At 41.5% G+C, this 23,665-nt stretch overlaps 1 protein-coding gene across 3 annotated transcripts in view; it reads right to left on the reverse strand.

Annotated features, from left to right (window-relative positions):
* Positions 1 to 218: 218 nt before the first annotated feature.
* The window catches only part of supv3l1 (SUV3-like helicase), a 65,079-nt gene continuing 41,632 nt past the window's right edge, over positions 219 to 23,665 (reverse strand). For all 3 annotated transcript variants that reach the window (XM_026294054.1, XM_026294053.1, XM_026294055.2), the window contains 3 exons: positions 9,589 to 9,765; positions 6,280 to 6,428; positions 219 to 1,686 (listed from right to left, as the gene is read on the reverse strand). In XM_026294054.1, the coding sequence (XP_026149839.1) occupies positions 1,257 to 1,686; positions 6,280 to 6,428; positions 9,589 to 9,765 (756 nt within the window). In that variant the 3' untranslated portion in view covers positions 219 to 1,256. The remainder of the gene's footprint in view (positions 1,687 to 6,279; positions 6,429 to 9,588; positions 9,766 to 23,665) is intronic.

Genomic DNA, 23,665 nt, shown 5'->3' on the forward strand with positions numbered 1-23,665 from the left:
ATGTCAATACTTATGACATACTAATGTGTATGTTTAGTTCATTAGCATTAATAAAATGTAGTGACAGTAAGGAAAGGATGTTAATCATTTCATGGACAAAGAAAAATTGTGATTACATAAATTTTTACAGTACCCTTTTTTTTTTTTTTTTTTTTTTTTTTACAAAAAAGGGTTACTCCGAATTTAGATGTATTTGAAATAGTGTGTGCAAACCCTCAGTATGTCAAGAGCAGATTATTATTTAAACTAAAGAATGAAAGATGAACAAATTTGTCTTATCCAGAACATTATAACCTGTACTTTTATTATATAAATGAATTGAATGAGTGCTCCAAACAGAATTCTTTACCAGTAAACATTATCTACAAACCCCTTCTATTTTCTTCACACTTATTTATAAAAAAGATACAACAGTATTTGTCAATCTTGTAATAAATCAAATGACAGAAATTACATATTGGTACAACTTCTTTAACATTATTACTGCCAGTGGCAGAACAGTTTATGTTGGTGCAAAATGCAACTACATATACTCCAATGAAATTCTGAAAAACTTCCTGCTCTGTCAAACAGCTGCTGAAGCGGGACCAACCTGTGTATTAACTCTATTAAGAACAAGCTAAGCCCCTTTCTACCATCATTTCGTATATCCTCAGTTAAATATAAATTCATTTGTGTGTTTCTTGTCAGTTTGTAAGTTAGAACTGTGTGCCAGTGGTAGCTCTGATCCAACATGATATTTCCAACATTGATCCGCAACTCTGGACTGGTCAAATCCAACTCAGGTCAGTAAAGTTTGTTTCAGGGCTACTTTGACTGTTTTAAAATAGCTTCCAGGGTGATTCTGAGTTATTTTATGCCTGCACTGAAATGGAAGAATCTTTCATCTGATTGTTCAGAAGGACTAAGAGAGCAGCCACTCAAAAAAACCTAACTAGAAACTTTTTCCAGTACTAGTCATAGTAGATAAGTAGATTACTTGAAAACCATAATGACAAAGTATTCTGGTATAAATCCCCGACCATCAAACACTGCTCTTGTGTTCAAACAACATTTAGGTGCTTTTTATTTATTTTTATACTTAAAGTTTTTTATGAGTCCTCCAGAGAAGGAAAATGTGTGTGGCTCTCTTAACACCTGATTAATTTTAACCAAACCAACAGATTGTAATCCGGCCTGTTAATCACTTATTTATCTCCATGGATACAGTAATGCCCATGTGCAACCAACCACACATAACAGTTTTTCCCCACTCTTCATTTTTTCTTCTTTCTCCTTTTTCCTTTGTTGGGATTGTTGTGATGTTCTCTATCATGAGTACTCTGATTGGTGAATTCCTGCTTTTGATCTTTAGACCACTCTCTCTGCAGCTGCCGGAGCAAATCAGGAGTCAACAGTCCGTCTCTCACCAGGCGACTAGTCAGAGAGCTGTCCATCAACTCTCCTGTGCCTCCCTGTTCCCTCTGATTTCTGCTGCTAGTCAAGTAAGCATTACTGGCAGTTCTTCTGCTACCACCTGTTTGCCCTTGCCTGCTGCTCTGTGGTTGCAGAGCATCAGTGATGGCTGTGTCAGTGGCTCTGATGAGACGGGTGATATTTCGAACACCCTGTTGAATGATATTGTCAAGTTCCTGTTGGATTTCTCGAACCAAGGCCGTATCTGGAAACATGTCCATGAAACGGTAGCTATAAAGACACCAAGAAGGATTAGTGAGCTAGCAGCCATTAACAGCGCTGCTTGTACAAAATAGAATTTTATGCTGTAAATAAAGAGTTTGGAGAAAGGAATATGATGATGCACCATGCCTGTATACACACAGCTGACCACAATAATCACATATAAATGGTAGGTATAATTAGGCTTGAATGAGAATTTGATTGATGATTAATCTATTTATTGGCTGTGAGATTTGGAATAACATTCCAGCTGAAATAAGAGAATGTTTTACCTTCAATATATTTAAAACACAACTCAAACAATGGCTTAAGATGAACCAAATCTATGATCATTAATTCCATGCCAATATGTGCCATATTATAGGGGACCTGTCCAGGGTCTAATTCCTGCCTTTCACCCAAAAGAGAGGAGCGATAGGCTCCAGCAGAAACCCGTGACCCTGGTTTGGAATAAGTGGATATACAGTGGGTACGGAAAGTATTCAGACCCCTTTAAATTTTTCACTCTTTGTGTCATTGCAGCCATTTGCCAAAATCAAAAAAGTTCATTTTATTTCTCATGAATGTACACTCAGCACCCCATCTTGACAGAAAAAAACAGAAATGTAGAAATTTTTGCAAATTTATTAAAAAATAAAAACTGAAATATCACATGGTCATAAGTATTCAGACCCTGTGCTCAGTAATGAGTAGAAGCACCCTTTTGAGCTAGTACAGCCATGAGTCTTCTTGGGAATGATGCAACAAGTTTTTCACTCCTGGATTTGGGGATCCCCTCTGCCATTCTTCCTTGCAGATCCTCTCCAGTTCTGTCAGGTTGGATGGTGAACGTTGGTGGACAGCCATTTTCAGGTCTCTCCAGAGATGCTCAATAGGGTTTAGGTCAGGGCTCTGGCTGGGCCAGTCAAGAACGGTCACAGAGTTGTTCCGAAGCCACTCCTTTGTTATTTTAGCTGTGTGCTTAGGGTCATTGTCCTGTTGAAAGGTGAACCTTCGGCCCAGTCTGAGGTCCTGAGCACTCTGGAAGAGGTTTTCTTCCAGGATATCTCTGTACTTGGCTGCATTCATCTTTCCTTCAATTGCAACCAGTCGTCCTGTCCCTGCAGCTGAAAAACACCCCCACAACATGATTCTCCCACCACCATGTTTCACTGTAGGGATTGTATTGGGCAGGTGATGAGCAGTGCCTGGTTTTCTCCACACATGCCGCTTAGAATTAACGCCAAAAAGTTCAATCTTGGTCTCATCAGACCAGAGAATCTTATTTCTCATAGTCTGGGAGTCCTTCATGTGTTTTTTGGCAAACTCTATGCAGGCTTTCATGTGTCTTGCACTGAGGAGAGGCTTCCGTCGGGCCACTCTGCCATAAAGCCCCGACTGGTGGAGGGCTGCAGTGATAGTTGACTTTGTGGAACTTTCTCCCATCTCCCTATTGCATCTCTGGAGCTCAGCCACAGTGATCTTTGGGTTCTTCTTTACCTCTCTCACCAAGGCTCTTCTCCCACGATTGCTCAGTTTGGCTGGACGGCCAGGTCTAGGAAGAGTTCTGGTCGTCCCAAACTTTTTCCATTTGAGGATATTATGGAGGCCACTGTGCTCTTAGGAACCTTGAGTGCTGCAGAAATTCTTTTGTTACCATGGCCAGATCTGTGCCTTGCCACAATTCTGTCTCTGAGCTTCTTGGGCAGTTCCTTCGACCTCATGATTCTCATTTGCTCTGACATGCACTGTGAGCTGTAAGGTCTTATATAGACAGGTGTGTGCCTTTCCTAATCAAGTCCAATCAGTTTAATTAAACACAGCTGGACTCCAATGAAGGAGCAGAACCATCTCAAGGAGGATCAGAAGAAATGGACAGCATGTGAGTTAAATATGAGTGTCACTGCAAAGGGTCTGAATACTTATGACATTTCAGTTTTTCTTTTTTAATAAATTTGCAAAAATTTCTACATTTCTGTTTTTTTCTGTCAAGATGGGGTGCTGAGTGTACACTAATGAGAAATAAAATGAACTTTTTTGATTTTGACAAATGGCTGCAATGACACAAAGAGTGAAAAATTTAAAGGGGTCTGAATACTTTCCGTACCCACTGTAAATAATAGATGGATGGATGGATGTGCCATATTTAATGTTGTATGTTGTTATATCTATTTGTTGTTCTGTAACGTGGATTTTCATTCGTGTTGTGAATGGTCTGTTCTGCTGTGCATGATGGTATATGTTGTTTTTCTTTTATGTTGTTTCTTCAGACCCGCCAGGAACTACAGTGGGTACGGAAAGTATTCAGACCCCTTTAAATTTTTCACTCTTTGTGTCATTGCAGCCATGGCCAAGTACAGAGATACCCTGGAAGAAAACCTCTTCCAGAGTGCTCAGGACCTCAGACTGGGCCGAAGGTTCACCTTTCAACAGGACAATGACCCTAAGCACACAGCTAAAATAACAAAGGAGTGGCTTTGGAACAACTCTGTGACCGTTCTTGACTGGCCCAGCCAGAGCCCTGACCTAAACCCAATTGAGCATCTCTGGAGAGACCTGAAAATGGCTGTCCACCAACGTTCACCATCCAACCTGACAGAACTGGAGAGGATCTGCAAGGAAGAATGGCAGAGGGGATCCCCAAATCCAGGTGTGAAAAACTTGTTGCATCATTCCCAAGAAGACTCATGGCTGTACTAGCTCAAAAGGGTGCTTCTACTCAATACTGAGCACAGGGTCTGAATACTTATGACCATGTGATATTTCAGTTTTTCTTTTTTAATAAATTTGCAAAAATTTCTACATTTCTGTTTTTTTCTGTCAAGATGGGGTGCTGAGTGTACATTAATGAGAAATAAAATGAACTTTTTTGATTTTGGCAAATGGCTGCAATGACACAAACAGTGAAAAATTTAAAGGGGTCTGAATACTTTCCGTACCCACTGTACAGGTGTAAAGTAGCCTTATGGCTAATTCTGGCATATTTACACATATTTCATTAATCTGCACTTTCCCTTTTAAATAAATAAAATAAAATAAAAAAAGATTATTGAAACAATTAATTGACTAATTAATCACCTGTTAATAAATAACCTGATTACTCCATGCCTCTTATTTAGCTTTTGGCTTTTAAATTTATCTTGAGATTGTTTTAGGCATGCATTTGATTTAAACAGACTATTGTCAGGCAAGACATTACATGTTTAAACACAAATATCCAATTAATGTTCAATTTTTGTTTTTGATTTTAGAATTCTGCATGCAAGCTACTGGTGCGTTCATGACAAACAGAAGTAAATGCATAGCGAATCAGCCAAAACCTTTATATTATATATATTATATTATATTATATTATATATCATCTAAGAGTAACTAACTATTGATAGTATGGAATGTAAAATATTATGTTGCACGATTCATAGTGTAGTGTGTTCAGGCAATGCTGATACAGTTAAGAGTTTTGTACAATTAATGATTCACTGTTCTTGGCCAAATCTGGGTAGGAGCTCAAGAAATTTGTTCTGAGAATTTCAAAGAACTGATTTAGTTTTGTCGTTTGACTGTGGCTAACAACAGTGAACACAGCAATATTACTCAGCTACAATATTACCTCTTGTGTTTAAATAATAAGTAGGTTGTTTTAAAGTTGCCAACCACTTTTTTGTATTCTAAAATAAACAAATTTGCTGTGGGCTAGCTATGGCTAGACAAGCTAACTATCTTATGAAGGCGAATGAGACAAAATTGGTCATTAGTCAAAAGTGCTTCCTTTTCAAATGTTCATGCATAACAGATGTGCCTGGTCTGCCTAACAGATGTTGTACTTTTCTTGCCCTCAGACTTTGGATGACTTCTATCATCAATGTGTTACATTGTGCAAGGCCATTTTGAAATGTTTTATCACGTCATGGCCATTACATAATAGGGCTTTTCCACTAGCACTACTCAGCTCGACTCGGCTCGACTTTTTTGGTTTTACATTAGGGGATAGTACCTGGCAGCATGTTCTTTTTTAGTACCTCCTTGGCCGAGGTTGGCCGTTCCAAGCAAGAAGAGCCGATACTAAAATGTGACTTCAGACTGTGGGCCACCAACTAGACAGGGAGCAATGTCACTGGAAGAGTCCGACACAAGAATCAAAAACACGACTTTTTCAAAAAACTGCAACAGGAACTGTTTGTTTTCCATTTTTATAGTCTTTAGTGAAGCAAATGGCTAACACTACTCACAAAACAACACCGTGGTCCTACAAGGTGTGTATGTGTGTTTGTGTCACGTATAATGGACATCACAGTAGTTTCGCACCACCATGCTATGACAACCCCACCCACATTGAGGTGGTTCTCAATTGTAATGGAAAATGACCTAAACCGAGTCGAGTAGAGCCAAGTAGTGCTAAAACTGTGTAAAGGGGAAAAGGGGCATAACACATGAAATGACAACCAACTAATATTCAACAATGAAATTTGTTCGCAACTAATTTTGTAACCCAGTTCTGTTGACTACATCAAATATTTGTTGCACCTCTAGGTATCTTCATGGGTACAGTAATGATCATGTATAACCAACCACACATAATAGGAAGCGGAAGAATAAGTGGAAGTATTAAAAATATAATGTTACCTTAACCAGAGGTAAAGATCTAACACATCATGAACAGCTTCCAAATGAACCAGGTCTTTAATGTTTTTAGGTGGAGCCAGAGGCCAGCTGATATGGCGACAAACCCAGGCAAATATCAGGGGTTCATCTCGACTGAATTGACGTGCAAACTGAAAGATAAGTGAAAGCCAAGTTAGTGCAGAGAAAAGCTCAGTGAACAGGCAAATTGAAGGAAATATGTTGAAATGTGGTTTAGAACTAAGTCACAGTTTCATTAAAAATAATCCAGTGAAATACAGTGTTATAACTCCGAAAAAATATTTTAATATGAAACAAACATTATCTTCTCTTTATTGTCTTCCTGTAAAATTCAGAATAGAATTTAAAATCCTTCTCCTCACATTAAGGCTGGGCGCACAGTAGACAATTTTAAGCCTGATATCATGCCCGATTCGCCTCGGTCCTGGAGCTGTATATTGCTGATGTGCAGTAACTGGCCCAACCAACCTGCAGTGTCTATTTGTTGTTTATTGCTGCTGTTCTTTTCTCTCTCGTCTATCCACTCACCCCAACCGGTCGAGGCAGATGGCCGCCCAAACTGAGCCCAGTTCTGCTGGAGGTTTTTTCTTCCGTTAAAGGGAGTTTTTCCTCTCCACTGTGAGGAAGTGCTTGTTCATAAGGGATTTGTGGGGTTTTTAGTTTTTGTAAAGTGCCTTGAGATGATTTGTATTGTGATTTGGCGCTATACAAATAAAACTGAATTAAATTGAATTGAATTGCATTGAATGTTCTGTATGTTTTATGGCCTTATTTCAGTGATCTCATTCATTCAGGTACAGTGGGATTTTTTAGTGCCATGGTTTTCATTGTGTTGATTGATTCCATTTAAAATATTTTCAAATCTTGTCCCTTTCATGCTGTCAGTAGGTCATGCCTTCATATTTTTAAGCAATCAGATTCAGCTTTATGCAGTCACACTTCCACAATTTCTGAAAACTGCACTTTCTATTTACAGATAGTGTAGTGTGGTGATTCCACAGACACAAGATTTCATAAACACTCACGGAATCAAACGTGATAACCTAACCTCTACAAGTCTCAAACGAAAATATAGCCACAAGCGGCGATGAACGGCCCTCGCCTCGAGCGAACCGCGTCCCCCAGCGAACCGCGTCCCCGAACAAACCGCATCCCTAAGCGCCTCTCCATGAACGGACCAAACCACCGAGGAGACCACCTCCTCCCGAGTGCCTCCCCTAGGTGCCCCCCTGAATGGGACAGCCTCCCTGAGTAGCCCCCCTGAATTGACTACCCCCCAAAAATTGGCTGCTCCCCAATGCTTGTGCCAAATTTGGTACTGTTCTGACAAAGTAAGTGCAAATATATAGGGGGCGCTATCCGCCCCCCCCCCAAGTTGACCATGTACTTTAGTGGACCCCCGCGGAGGTCTGTGCCAAATTTGGTACAGTTCTGACAAAGTAAGTGCAAGTACATAGGGGGCGCTATTGCATCTATAGTGATTTTCTTAAGTCACATGGGTTCAGGCCAGTGGGCTGTACAATTTATCAATTGGTCCGATTGAAATCCGACCATGCGTTTGTGAGTTATCACAATTTGAAGATGGCAAAACATAGGTCAACTTCTGGGGTCCGGCAAAGGAAATCCGTAAAAGTTAGCAAAAAAATTTGGATAACTTTAGCTGCCCCACATGTCTAGATGATGCTGACCAAGAATCAGCTCATTCGGTCAAAAGCCCTAGGACGAGTTCACTCAAGTACAAGGTGTGCGAAAACTGGACATTTTGCAAAATTCCCATTGGAAATGAATGGCGAGATTTCGTCATCGCCAAGGCAACAGCATTGAAAATAGGGCATGGGTCCGATTGGCTTTTATGATCAGGATGCCCTAAAGGATATCTGTGCCAAATTTGGTACAATTCTGACAAAGTAAATGTTTTGGTTTGAATGGCAATTTTCAAATCGTTATACAGGGGGCGCTATAGTACGGAGCCCCCGAAGGGACATGGGAGAAAAAAAATAAAATCGTAATCGCGAGAAACTTTTGCGAGATCCCGAGAAACTTTTGCAAGATCCCTAGAAACTTTCTCATTGTAAATCTACTTGCGGGTCAGACTGTCTCCATGGGAACGACAACAATGGGAAGAATACAAGTGTGGGAGCCGTTCGTAGAGTTTTATTTTGAGCTAGGGCTCAAATACAGAGACATTAAATCAGTGCTTGGCAGTAAACACGGTTTTTACCTAAGTGAGAGACACCTGAAGAGAATACTTAACAAAAGGGGTTATTCTCGTCATAAAAAGTACTCCGAACTGGCGGACTTGGTTGATTTTGTTAGCAACGAACTGCGAGGGCAGCAAAAAACGGCGAACTCAATGACCTTTAGATAAACTCCAGGCTGGTGGACTTCCTGTTTGTCATACGACCTTGACATGATAAGCTTTTTTGCTTGCCCCGAAAGGAAGAAGAGGCGTGCCGAGTTTAGTGAGTGTGCGATGAAAAAAGTGTGGGTCGGCCTCCCATAGGCGCAATGTATTTCGACTTTTCTCGGGGGCACTGTGGAGCCATTGTTTTGAGGTCGTGTGTGAAACCTTTAAAAAACTAAATTTTTTCACGATTCTGATTTGGGTGCAAATTTTCGTGAGTTTTCGAATATGTTCAGGGGGTCAAATTAAGGGTTTTTACGCAGAAGAAGAAAACGATTCGTAATAATAATAATAAGAATATTCCTAACGATTTCCAGGCCCACGGCCACCTGTCAATCATAATATATATATTTTCGGAAAGGTCTCACGCAGTCCCACGTCATGGTGTGGTGTGGGTAAGTCGTCCATGTTACCGTGGGGGACCCCTTGCAGTTTTGTACTCCTGGCTCACTGAGCGATCACAATAGGCCCTTGCCTGAATTGTCAGTGCGCTCGGGCCTAATTAACATATAACGAAGTGATAAAGAAAACATGTCTTGTTGACTACAGAGTCCATGTTTTGTTTGGTCTTTCACTATGTCACAATGTCTGCTTCATGCCAGTCACTGTTGGTACTATAAACAAGTTGTTTTTTTTTTAACCCTCAATTCAATTTTTAATTCAATTTATTTGTATAGCGCCAAATCACAATATAAATCATCTCAAGGCACTTTACAAAAACAAAAAAACCAACAAATCCCTTATGAGCAAGCACTTGGCGACAGTGGAGAGGAAAAACTCCCTTTAATGGAAGAAAAAACATTCAGCAGAACCGGGTAAACCTCTGATGCTACTGCTCCCCAACCCACCGCTTATTCTTCTGGTTCCTTCCTTCTACTCATTCTTACCTTTAGGAAAGAGGTACATACAAAAGGTTGCTTCTTGTTGATGGGAGCAGTACAGAAGACATAGCGCGACCTCAGGTTAAGTGGGATATGCTGAATCATATCTGCCAGAAACTTGAAGTCATCAATGTTGCAGACAAAATACAGACCATCCACCTGAGAGAGGCTGACAAATATGTCCTGAGAAAAAGAGAGAGAAAAAAAGTCTTTTATCAAAATATGAAAATGAAACTACACTGGATGCATGATAAAACTAGATAATTTTAAGAGTGAGAAACCTTCACCTTAAGTAGCTTTCTTTTGTGACGTGATAATCTTCCAGTGTTTTATTGGCACTTATTACAAATTGCAGTGGAAATCTATTTTATGAACTTTATTGTGCCCTTTGTTTCTCTGTCATTCTCCAGCAGACTGCTTTAGTACTCTGACGTGACGCTGATCTCTTTGCAAAGACCACTCCAGATTCTGGAATATTGAAGTTTCTCAAGATTTCCACAACTATTTGGTGCCAGAAGTAATTTGCATTGGCTGTTTGGATCAGACAGTGACCATACTGTAAGAAATTGTTTCAGACCCTACCTCCAATCCCCCTGTAGCAGACCTAAAGCAGCAGAATATGGTCACATTCCGGATTGAGGCAGGAATGATATCCCTCTGACAATTTATGACTAAGACACTCTTTGTGACCCACTAAGGTAAACAACCGAGGTTGGTACAGGCCCTCACAACAAGTACTGCAATGTCAAGACTCCCTTTTTGACAAAGAGCAGGCGAACGGCCCTCACAAAGAGAACCCCGCTTAACAAACAGACTCCACGTGCTCACGTCCTGTCATAAATACATTAAGACTACTCTCTTTTCAGGCAAGACCTGAAACCTATACAATGACTTATGAACCGGTCTTTATATTCTGTTCTTACATTTGTGCTTTTATTGCTAAACATGTAACATGTGTGACCAGACCTACAGAGCATCTTTGTCAGACTACGATATGATATAGAAGTGGTGCTATTATTTATCTGTTATTCCTGCTTGTAGTTAATCTCTATATAACTATGAAGTTTTATTGATTTTCATTTATGCTGTTGCTGAACTATTGACTCTGGTTAATTACTAAGTTTGACATGTGTTTGCTGGATGGAAAAATAAATAATTGTTCCCATCTTAGGAAACACTCTTAAAACTTTAAACGCAACACTTTAAACACAACAACTCAATAATGATAACGATGAGGAATACAGACACTTGATAAAAAGCTTTGTTGATTGGTGTAACAACAACTGTCTAAAGCTCAATATTAAGAAAACCAGAGAACTGGCAGTGGACTTTAGGAGGAGCAGGAAGACCCCAGTCCCTGTCTCCATCCTTGGAGACGAAGTAGAGATTGTGGACATCAAGGCTGGTGAGGCTAACAGACTAAACAAGTTGATCAGGAAGGCAAAATCTGTTGTTGGACTGGAACTGGACAGTCTGGAGGCTGTGGCAGAGAGGAGGATGGTGGACAAAATCAACTCCATACTAGACATCCTGCCGACCCACTTCATGAGGAACTGTGGCGAATGGGAAGTTCATTCAGCCACAGACTAATTCCTCCTAAAGTCAGGACTGAGAGATTCAGGAAGTCTTTTGTGTCCACGTCCATAAGACTATAATAATTCCATAATATACAACACAACAACAACACACACACACACACACACACACATACAAAACCTCAAAAATAAATAATTACTTTACTTTTCTACATACATGTTAATTGCTTTATTACTTTATTAATTAGTATTAATTTATGCAATTTAAATAATATTAAATTCAATAACTTTAAATGAGAATAACTGCTGTAACAATTTAATTTCCCCTTGGGGATTAATAAAGTACTTCTTCTTCTTGTTCTTAAAGAATAGGGTAATCTCTTCATTCACAGAGATTAGTGAGACTGCCCATCACAGTCAGGGGACTGAGCCAAATATGGAGCACATCTGGGACCAATGTCTGTATATATAGCATATACATATTGTAAATAGTGAGGGATTTTACGACAGAGCAAATGGTCACTGACTTAAACCAATGTGGGGGTTGAATGCTTGCTTGACCCTTTCATGGTATGTGGTTCTGTCTGTTTTATTGTTTTAGTGTTTTAGGGTAGGAAGTTGTAAATGACTGTCAACAATTTGTTTCTTTGATGGTAAGAAAACTGAAGATAGTACCTGAACAATATAATGTGGGGGTCTGTTCAGGATTAGCCCAAAGTACGGTATATAACCTGCTCTTGTAATAAGGACGGCAGAGGACTTCTGCAAGGACGTCCTCTCCGGGCCCGTGATTAAACTGATATGATTCATCACACTTGTGGTTGTTTTCTGAGAATTAGCAACTCTCAAACTTAAAGAAATTTCTACCACAATTTGGAGACGAGGATGGGTTGGACATGCCATTGACTGGCGCCTGTTCTAGACCGAAGGAAACCACCGGTGGTAAAAGTTAAACACAGGGAAAATTCCGCTCCGACAAACGGAGGACCTGGATCCCGCCTGAGGTCAGAACAGGTGGCGGACAGTGGATGCTCCATTCATTTACTGAGTGAGTACAGTGTTATGAATCATTTCTTCTGTATGTTTTTGGTCTGCGTCAAAGAAAACCCTAGGTGTGTGTGTTTGGTAATCACGTGATCTTTGTAATCCCTCCTGGTAATGAGACCAGTGTGTCTGAGGGACAGACGCCAGATGATGAAAAAATAATCCTAAAAAACAAAAAACAAAAAAGAAGAAATAAAAAAAGAAACAACAAGAAAACCCCACTGGCTGAGGATTACAAACGTAAGTCTTCCTTCGGGAAGCCATATGGTTTATTAAGGAAACGACCCGTACGTGGAAAACATGAAAAAAAATTAAGACAGTACTGAAAAAGTAAGCTATGATTGTTAATGAAAAGTACGATATTGTTGTTTATGAAAAGTAAGCTGTTATTGTTAATGTTGTTAATGAGAAGTGAGTAATGAGAAGTAAGCTATTATTGTTTATGAGGGTTTTATTGTCTATTATTCTTAGAAATCGTCCCACAAAATAAATTGGGCGTGTGAATGTGGTGATAATTTTATAAGCTTTGTGGTGACTCCTTCAGTGTCTTGTATGCACAATGTGTGTACAGTAAGGGTACGTTGCTCGGAACGAAAGTGTCATACAAACTACCTGGCTGAAGAAAGTTACCCAAAGTTAGTGTTTGTCCGATAAGATCCAACCATACGATGAGATGGGAAGATCAGTGTGAATGACAATTTATTGTGTGTGTATGTTATAAGCCCAATGAAAGTGTAAGCACCAGTCCCAGTGAGTCTAGGAACATGGGGAATAATCCGGGGAAATTAGAAATCCTATCTGACCCTCTGACAGGCCCTGCTAAAATAATGACAGAGAAATGGGGTAAATGTGCAGTTGAGGAGATTCCACTATGGCACGCCATTACTGAAGGGGTGTTTCCATTGCAAGGCACACTTAGCACAGACTGTTTGAAGCGGTGTAGAATATTGCTGGAAGAAAGAGAAGCGGAAGTGACAAAGAAAAGAAAAGGGAAGAAAATAAATTGGCACTCTTTCCAGAAATGGGAAAGGGAGGCAGAGGTGAAAGAAAAGAAATCCACTGCAGGGTTGATGGTGAAATTAGCAAAGTCTGATGGTGAGGAAGTTAAGAAGGGAAAACAGAAACGTAGAGTAAGAAAGGGTAACCTGCCTCCTCCATATGCTGTCTCTATGCCCATGGGGGTCCAGCAGCAGCACAGCCTATCAGAGCCCAGGTGGCTGCAGCAGCAAGTGCCCAGTCACATGGAAGTTCAGACGAAGAACAAGAAAGTGAATCTGAACAACTCTATCCTGGCCTGTCTTCTCTTTACATAACCCCTAAACCAGCGAAAACCCAGACTGAGAAAAAAACTCAAATTTCACCTGATCCTTTGAGCAGAACAAAGTCTCCCCTAGCAGCTACGTTTGACTACTGGCTGAGGAGCCAGACCAACAAAGGGGAAATACACCAGATGCCCATGATGACGTTCTCTAACCCTCAGCCTATGCCACAAGACGCACAGGCACAGGTCAACTGGAATCCAGAAGTGCTCGTCTACAGACCATGGCAGCCAGATGAATTGAAGGAGGTTGCGGATGAACTACCGGACCCCCAAAAAACTGGCGGTGAGAAATGGGTAACAGCAATGCAGCAATTACTCACTATGTATAACCCTACGTTACAGGAAGTAGAAGCTGTGTGTCGCAGGTTTTTCAAACTCCGGTGGGCAAACATCAGACCCACAACATGGTCAACCACGGCAACAGTGGGGTCCCAACAGTTCACCACCATGATGGACACCCTGTATGACGCTGTGCGAGCTGCTTTTCCTTTGAGAGTCTGCTGGCCTGAGGTTCACAATACCAGACAAAAAGAGGGGAGTCAGCAGCTGATTATTGCACCCGCATGGAAACGGTATTCGCTGCGCATTCAGGAATCGACCCAGGTAATGCGGCATACACCCACCTGTTGAAAACTGCATTAGTAAATGGTCTTTATCCTGGCTTAAGGAGCTGCGTGATGACATCATGTGTAGGCTGGGAAACAGAGACTTTGCCTTTGGCTCACATGAACCAGGTAAAAACTCTCCAAACTGCTCAGTTGATGTATTACCAACAGGGAACACAAACCCTCAGAAGGGGCCTGAGGCCACGACACTACACTCCAAAAGGCCGAAAATTTCTGCAGGATCAGCGTCAGAGAGGACAGCCTAACACAGAAGTACGGTGTTACACTTGTGATGGATATGGACACATATCCCGTAACTGTCCTACAAACAGGAGGAGGACTTCACAGGAGACACAAGTGCAAGAGAAACCCTGGCCATATGCTCCGCCCCAGGGACTTGCTGTACATTCACCAGGGTTCCAGGCTCCTCAAGCATAGGAGACAGGGGAGGCAGGTCAGAACATCGCACTACACGGAGACACACATTCTACACACAGTTCTACAGCCACACACTAATAGACCAGCTGTTACATACCATCAATACATACAACTCACATCAGACTCAAAAACACCACCTAGATTAACTCTTAAGATACAAGGAGTAAATGTAACATTCTTAGTAGATTCAGGAGCAGAGATTTCTGTCATTCAATCTAAATTGCTCCCAAATGCACAGAAAACAACACAATACCTTAAGACAATAGGAGCATCAGGCATTCCTGGTCTTGAACCATTATCAGAGCCACTTACAGTATGTTTTGGTGATTACAGAGGTGACCATGTGTTCCTTTTGTCAGATGTATGTCCTGTAAATTTAATGGGCCGATACCTCATGTGTGCACTAAGGGTTGATGTTAAATGTGAGCCCACAGGCATTAACATAACTTGTGCAACAGCCGGTCTCTATCCCTTCTCTTTGTCACAACCTGCCTGTTATTACTCATGGGATCTCATACAGTTCCCTGACATAGATAAATTATATTCAATGGTGCCACAGATAACACAGGCACCTGCAATCCTACAATGTATTTCTCATGTTTCGGTAGACAACAGAGATATCACATATGAAGAAACTTGGACTACAACTGACAAAGACACTGGAAATAACCTCAGTATTAATTGGACACAACTGTGCAGCAGCTGTAGTAAGCCTCTCTAAGTCACAATTAGCTGTGTTTACAGAAAGGGGTTTTGTCCCACACATTGCATTAACAAAGCAACCATATCAGTCCTGGGAAGATATAGGTTCGTGGGTTAAAACAGCCCTATAGGTTACAGACTGGCAGCCAGAGTGTGATTATATTGCAAATCATTGAACATTACATCCTGCTCCTTTCATATCCTGGTACCAGTTATACGATCTATTCATAGGTTGTATTCACAGCATAAAGAACCGTTAATCCTTATGCCTCTGATGGCTGATGAGGAAGCATTACTTTCAACAGTACCTAGCAAATTGTGGGCTACAAGTAAATTTGATTTTGGGGAAAGGGTGCAAGGCCTGTTGTTGTACAGCCAAAGTCTAATTTTAGGCCTTGTAAAAAACAGTATACACTGAGTCCTGAAGCTGTTGAAGGCATTGCTCCTGTCATTCAGTCACTAATAAATAAAGGTGCTATTGTGGAATGTCCTCAGTCACCCTGCAACACCCCAATCTTGCCTGTAAAGAAACCAAATGGTAGTTGGAGGCCGGTTCAGGACCTCAGAGCCGTGAATGCAGCTGTTCACCAAGTGGCTCCTACAGTTCCAAATGTAATAACACTAGTGTCTCAAATTCCAGGGGATGCTCATTGGTATTCTGTTATTGATTTAGCAAATGCATATTTTAGCATTCCTGTTCATCCTGACTCACAGTTCTGGTTTGCATTCACTTTCAATGGTAAACGCTACACATGGACTCGCATGCCCCAAGGGTCTTCTTCAAGTCCTACTCTGTTCACAGTGGCAGTGGCTGAAAAACCTCTCACATTGGGAGAGTCCATGTGGTAGCACACTAGTTCAGTATGTTGATGATTTGTTAATATGTTCCCCAACAAAGCTAGCATGCCAAACAGACACAGTGTCTCTACTAAGTTTTCTGGCAGAAAACAGCCACAAGGTTTCAAAAGACAAATTACAACTTGTCTCACAATCTGTGCGCTATCTTGGCCATATTTTAACTCCGGAGGATCGCAAATTGGGTCCTGAACGCATCCAAGCAATTCTGGATGTACAAAAACCACGAAATAAAAAACAAATGATGTAATTTTTAGGATTAGCAGGCTACTGCCGTCCATGGATTCATAACTATGCGGAGATCTCCCAACCCCTTAATGACATCACACATGGGGGAAAACATCTGGCCATGACTGACGATTTGACTTGGACTTCGACTGCAGAGACTGCTTTCACAGAACTAAAACAGGCCTTGTCAAGCACACCCTGTTTAGGACTTCCAGACCACACTAAACCATTTAATTTATTTGTATCTGAACAAGGCAGCATGGTGGCTGAGTGGTTAGCACTGTTGCCTCACAGCAAGAAGGTCATGGGTTCGCAACCTGGCCTTTCTGTGTGGAGTTTGCATGTTCTCCCCGTGCTTGCGTGGGTTTACTCCGGGTACTCCGGTTTCCTCCCACAGTCCAAAAACATGCATGTCAGGTTGATTGGTAATGAGGTTGATTGGTAAATCTAAATTGCCTGTAGGAGTGAGTATGAGTGTGTGAGGTTGTCTGTCTTTGTGTGTCTCTATGTGGCCCTGTGATGGACTGGTGACCTGTCCAGGGTGTACCCCTGCCTTTCACCCGAGAGAGAGTTGGGATAGGCTCCAGCAGATCCCCGTGACCCTGGCTTTCAGGAAAAAGCGGGTAAAGAAGATGGATGGATGGATGTATCTGAACAAAATGGCTTCATGTCTGCTGTCCTCACCCAGCAACATGGTGACAAACAACGACCCATAGGTTATTATTCAAATTATCTTTCTATAACAGAGAGAGGTATGGTACCATGTTTGAGAGCAGTAGCAGCTACTACTGAAGCTGTCTTAGCTACAACTGATATTGTTGCCATGAGTCCTCTTACAGTACATGTCCCCCATGCAGTCTACTCTCTCATTCTGCAAGCAAAAACAGCTCATCTTACACCAGCTAGACAGACGCACTGGCAGAATATTTTATTAACAATGTCACATGTTACTCTCAAACGCTGCACTGTTCTTAACCCTTCAACCTTGCTCCCTACAGCTGAAGACGGAGAGCCTCATTCATGCTTAGAGCTTGTAGAAGCTACAGCTAATCCACGTGATGATTTATTTGACACACCTTTGGTTAATGCTGAAGCTGTATTCTTTGTTGATGGGTCTTCAATGAGGAACCCATCAAATGGGGCACCATGTGTTGCTTATGCAGTCTGTACTGAATATGATAAAATTGAAAGTGCTAGATTGCCCTCTCACTTATCAGCTCAGGCTGCAGAGTTGTTTGCCCTAACCAGAGCTTTCATTTTGGGTACCGGAAAACGCATCACAGTCTACACTGACTCTCAATATGCATTTAATGTTTGTCACAACTTCCATGCTTTGTGGAAGAACAGAGGTTTCCTCACCTCAACGGGTAAACCTATTGCTCACAGAATTCTCATTATTAATCTTCTGAATGCCTTATTGCTCCCTACTTCAGTAGCAGTGTGTAAATGCCAGGCCCACACTGGTGCTACTGATCACATCTCGTAGGGGAATGCAACTGCGAATGGAGCAGCTAAGGCAGCAGCAAATTCACCTGTCTCTCCATTTCTACAGATGCCCCTGTCTATTCAGGAAAATGTTTTTTCCCTTGATGATGTCTCCTTATTACAGACAGGAGCTGATGTGGGTGAGCAAACTGCCTGGAAAAGAAAAGGGTGCACACAACGTCCCTCGGGTATCTGGGTTAGCCCTACTGGGCTCCCGGTGCTCCCTAGATCCATATTTCCCTTCTTGGCAAAATTGACTCATGGGCCTGACCATGTGTCAAAAGGGGGGATGGTGGATATTGTAAATAGATTTTGGTATGCACCAGGATTTTCAGTGTTTGCTGAAAATTTTTGTAAAAAATGTGTGATTTGTGCTACTAACAATATAGGTAAAAGTTTAGAAGTAACTATGTCTGTGCATCCAAAACCAGAAGGCACATTTGAACACTTAATGGTGGATTTTATTGAACTCACTCCATGCAATGGCTACAAATATTGCTTAGTAATATTGGATATGTTTTCAAAATGGATTGAGTGTTTTCCATGCAGAAATGCTACTGCTGTTTCAGTGGCAAAGACATTACTGAAAGAAATCATTCCACGATGGGGACTCCCTACCAAACTAAGTAGTGATAATGGGTCACATTTTGTAAATAATGTGATACAGAGTCTGTCAGTAAGCCTTCAGATTAATTTGAAGACACACTGTGCATACCATCCAGCTAGTGGTGGTGCAGTTGAGAGAGCTAATCAGACACTGAAAACCAAACTTACAAAATTAATGGCTGAAACACAATTGTCATGGGTAAAAGTCTTACCTTTAGCGCTAATGTTTATGAGAGGCCGCCCACATAAAACAACTGGGCTCTCTCCTTATGAGATACTCACTGGACGACCCATGAGAATGACAAATACGCCTTTCCCCCAGAATAAGTTAACTTTAACAGGAATGGATGATTAGATGTTACAATACTGTTGTGCACTTAACCAGACTCTCAAGCTCATTTTCCCTAAGGTAAAAGCTGCCCTTCCTGAGCCTGTGGTAGGACAACTCCATGCCATCCAGCCAGGAGACTGGATAGTGGTTAAAGACCTTAGGAGGAAGCATTGGAACCAGCCCCGTTGGACAGGACCATACCAGGTGCTACTGACGACCCCAACGGCTGTCCGGATTGCAGAGAAGGATACGTGGATTCATGCATCCCACTGTAAACCCTTCCCACTGGGTGCCACTGATGAGACGACAACGAGGAGCTGAGAAGATGCATGGACTGTGGGTGCTGTTAGCAGTTGTCATCACTGGAGCGATCACCACTGCAGCCATAATTCAGACTGCATTCAGAACAGACGAAATCACGAAAGGAAGAAGCAAAGACATGTCATCCAGACTCCCAGAAGATGACATCTTACAGGCAAACAAAGAACTCTTAATAAGACGCAAAAGACAGTTGTTCGAACAGTCCGAGTGGAAACCTTGGGGGTTTGACGCAGAGGAAGTGCTATCTCAACCCGCTGTTCATGTTAATAGTTGGTATTCCTACATTCAGTGGCATAAAAACAACCTTTAGGGACCATATTCTAACATTCTAGCTATTCAGGGTCCTCCTGAAAGTTGGCATTCTCTTTTTAAATTAGAAACACAGCATTGCCCTTGTTTGGACCCTGTTATTAGTTTAGTACAGTCTTTTACAAAATATACATCTGTAAGTGAACACAGCAGGCAATACTGTAAATATTCCCATCGAATGTGGTATGGTGCAACCGCAGATGCATATGGACATACACAGGAACAGAAATCTATTTATTTATCATGTGTAGATTGGTTTTGTGATCACATGTTGCCTGCACCATTTCCATTGAATTCTACTATAGCTGACTCTGTGGAAGTACCTATGCAACCCACAAATATTTCACATTCGGTGTGTTTGTGTTCAAATGGCACAGGGCAGTGTATGGGAATATCACAATGTACAAACCCTGTTGCAGGTCTTACACGTCGAACAATCATGACTGCACATGGGACTGAGCACCAGCCAGCTTCTGGTTCAGTTAATATCACTTTCAAAGATGGACAGACAATATTAGTAAATGATTACCTTCATGCTCCTGCATATATGGGTATACCACCTATTGGAAATTTTTATTGGCTTTGTGGGAACAGAGCATTTATGATGGTCAGGATGTTGCTATTTTGTTAATCTTACAATTGTTAACTTAGCCTTAGTTCCTGTTAATTTAATGCATAGTGTAAACCACATTGAGAAGCGAGAGATAGCAAAATTCTCAACCCTTGAAGCTTTCCATTGGCGTATTTCTTTAGGTGAAAAATGGGGAATTGGGTTGTTACCTTGGTACGGTGTAACATTTTTAGCCGATCACATTGACAATATTACCTATTCAATGTCTGCATTTGCCAATGAGACTATAAAAGGGTTTTATTTACTTCAAGCAAATGACAAATTTCATAGACTAACATTATTAAAACATGAAATGGCTTAGCCAAAACTGGAGGCCTGTGTTTAACTTTAAATTTGACAGGAGATGCTTGCGTCACTCTCATTCCTGACAATTCTGATAATATGACAAATGTTATAGCAACATTACAACGGATTCGGGATGTTTTTGGGCCATCCGAATCTGCGGGTTTCAGTTTTAGAAATTGGTTATCAGGTGCTGGAATTGTGCAAATTTTAATCCCTGTAGTTATTATGTTTAGTATGCTCATGTGTTTTTGTACATGTGCACTCACTTGCATGCGGGCCCTGATGTATAAATGGTTAGGAGGAGTACTTGGAGGAGAACACATTTCACTTTATGTTAACTTACCAACTGAATCGACAAATATTGCTGAAATACAGTTAAACGATTGGGCCCCGGGAAACCCATACAATGAGAGTGATCTAGATATAGAAAGACCCTGACTAATGAATGCACCATTTTGTTCCCTTGATTGCTAATGTCTTGTCTTGAATGTGTTGACACTTTGTGTCAAAAGGGGGGAATGTGGGATTTTACGACAGAGCAAATGGTCACTGACTTAAACCAATGTGGGGGTTGAATGCTTGCTTGACCCTTTCATGGTGTGTAGTTCTGTCTGTTTTATTGTTTTAGTGTTTTAGGGTAGGAAGTTGTAAATGACTGTCAACAATTTGTTTCTTTGATGGTAAGAAGACTGAAGATAATACCTGAACAATATAATGTGGGGGTCTGTTCAGGATTAGCCCAAAGTACGGTATATAACCTGCTCTTGTAATAAGGACGGCAGAGGACTTATTACTTATTATTATTGACTATGTTCAACCTTGACCGTGCTCCCCCAGCACCAGCAGCTCCAGCAGCAGCCCCTCCAACATCACCCTCACCATATCAGGCTGACTCTACTATGTCATCACCTCCATTCATCTCCGACATTGGAGCAACTGAACATCAACCAGATGGACAGCACAACAGACAGTCATTTCTGGGGTCCACCAGTACCAGAATTTATGTTGACCCCCGCTCCATTGTGGAAGTAGGAGGTACAGAACACAGCTGGCTTTCTGTCTACAGTCAGAGGCTGATATCAGAAGCTATAACACATCTGCCTCACCTGAAAGAATCTGGTTCACTGATGAAGTAACCATCTTCTGCCAAGAGTTCAGTAACACTGTGGCTGAACTGAAGCATCTTCTTATGTTGCTGACTGAGAAAATACCTGGCAAATTTCAAAAGGATGATCACTGCAGAACACTTCAGAACTTCCAGCGCTGTTCTTGTGGTGAGCCAGCAGGGCTGTGTGGTGTCCCATGTGCTAAGCTTTTTAATGTGTTTTGTTTGTCTGTCTAGTGTTAGTTACTTTTTTTAGCATAAGTTAAAAAAAGCATGTACAGCATGCTTCATTTTAAATTCGCCAAGATAGGGGGTGCGTAAACACAGAAAATGCTCAATCCTCGACAACTCCTGTTGTTACTTATCTTTCTGGGAGAAGCGGCGTGCATTTTTTTGAGATTAAAGCTGAGCACACATTTTAAGTGTGTGCCCGGCCTAAGTCGAGTGAATACATTAATGCTCTCCAGGGAATTTATCCTGTCTATCAACACAATACACAGGCCCAGCCTTTGCCACAGAACAGGTGAGGAAGGAACTAGCTAAACTAAAGGCCAACAAAGCAAAAGGACCAGATGAGATCAGTCCCAGAGTACTTAAGGTGTGTGCTGGACAGCTTGCAGAGGTTTTTCAGAAACTCTTCAACCTCTCTCTGAGGCTCAAAAAGGTGCCTAAGTTATGGAAAACTTCCTGTATTGTCCCATTACCAAAAAGAACTCGTCCCAGTACCCTTAGTGACTTCAGACCAGTAGTGCTAACATCACATGTCATGAAAGTGTTTGAGAGAGTGGTCCTGTAACACACCTGAGGTCCCAAGTGTCTGAATTTCTGGACCCCCTGCAGTTTGCATACCAAGAACACATCGGAGTGGAAGATGCCATCATCTTCTTAATGCACAGAGCATACTCCCATCTGGAGAGGCAGGGCAACACTGTGAGAGTCATGTTTTTTGACTTTTCAAGTGCTTTCAACACTATTCAGCCCCAGCTGCTAAGTGCAAAGATGCAGGATATGGAGGTTCCCGCAGGTATGGTGGAGTGGATCAAAGACTACCTCACTGGGCGGCCACAGTTTGTTCGCTTAGATGGCTGCATATCTGATGTAGTGATGAATAGCACCGGTGCACCTCAAGGAACTGTACAAGCACCATTCCTGTTTACACTCTACACCTCAGACTTCCGCTACAACTCAGGAACCTGTCACCTCCAAAAGTTCTCTGATGACGCTTCAATCATTGGATGCATCAACAATAATAACAATGAGGAATACAGACACTTGATAAAAAGCTTTGTTGACTGGTGGAACAACAACTGTCTAAAGCTCAATATCAAGAAAACCAGAGAACTGGTGGTGGACTTTAGGAGGAACAGGAAGACCCCAGTCCCTGTCTCCATCCTTGGAGACGAAGTAGAGATTGTGGACTCCTACAAATACCTTGGAGTCCACATTAACAACAAACTGGACTGGTCAAACAATACAGATGCACTCTTCAAGAAAGGACAGAGCAGACTGTTCTTCCTCAGGAGACTGGGCGTGTGCAACAAGCTATCAAAGATGTTCTATCAGTCTGTAGTAGCGAATGCACTGTTATTTGCAGTTGTGTGCTGGGGAGGTGGCATCAAGGCTGGTGAGGCCAACAGACTAAATAAGTTGATCAGGAAGACAAAATCTGTTGTTGGACTGGAACTGGACAGTCTGGAGGCTGTGGCAAAGAGGAGGATGGTGGACAAAATGAACTCCATACTGGACAATTCTGCCCACCCACTTCATGAGGAACTGTGGCGAATGGGAAGTTCATTCAGCCACAGACTAATTCCCCCTAAAGCCAAGACTGAAAGATTCAGGAGGTCTTTTGTGTCCACGGCCATAAGACTCCATAATTCCTCAATATAAACAATAACACACACACACACACACACACATACACACACACACACCCCCAAATAAATAATTTGTTAATTACTTTATGAATTACTATTAATCAATATAATTTAAATAATCTCAAATTTAATAACTGCTGTAACAACTGAATTTCCCCTTGAGGATTACTAAAGTACTTCTTCTTTTTCTTCTACACTTTATCCACACAAATGTGGCAAAATTACAATGCCAGTCCGCCAACAAGGACCAAATAGAAACAGAATAAGCACAGAGGAATCAATGGAGGTTGAAAAAAAATCAAAGATTCTGTGGATGATGATAGCCTGCGAATAAGTGGCTTTTCTGGACCAGTTCGTTTGGATAGAGACAAAGATGCTACTGGAAAAAGGCATGGAGGTGGAATG

This window comes from Mastacembelus armatus, chromosome 3, assembly GCF_900324485.2.
Source record: "Mastacembelus armatus chromosome 3, fMasArm1.2, whole genome shotgun sequence".
Lineage (NCBI taxonomy): Eukaryota > Metazoa > Chordata > Actinopteri > Synbranchiformes > Mastacembelidae > Mastacembelus > Mastacembelus armatus.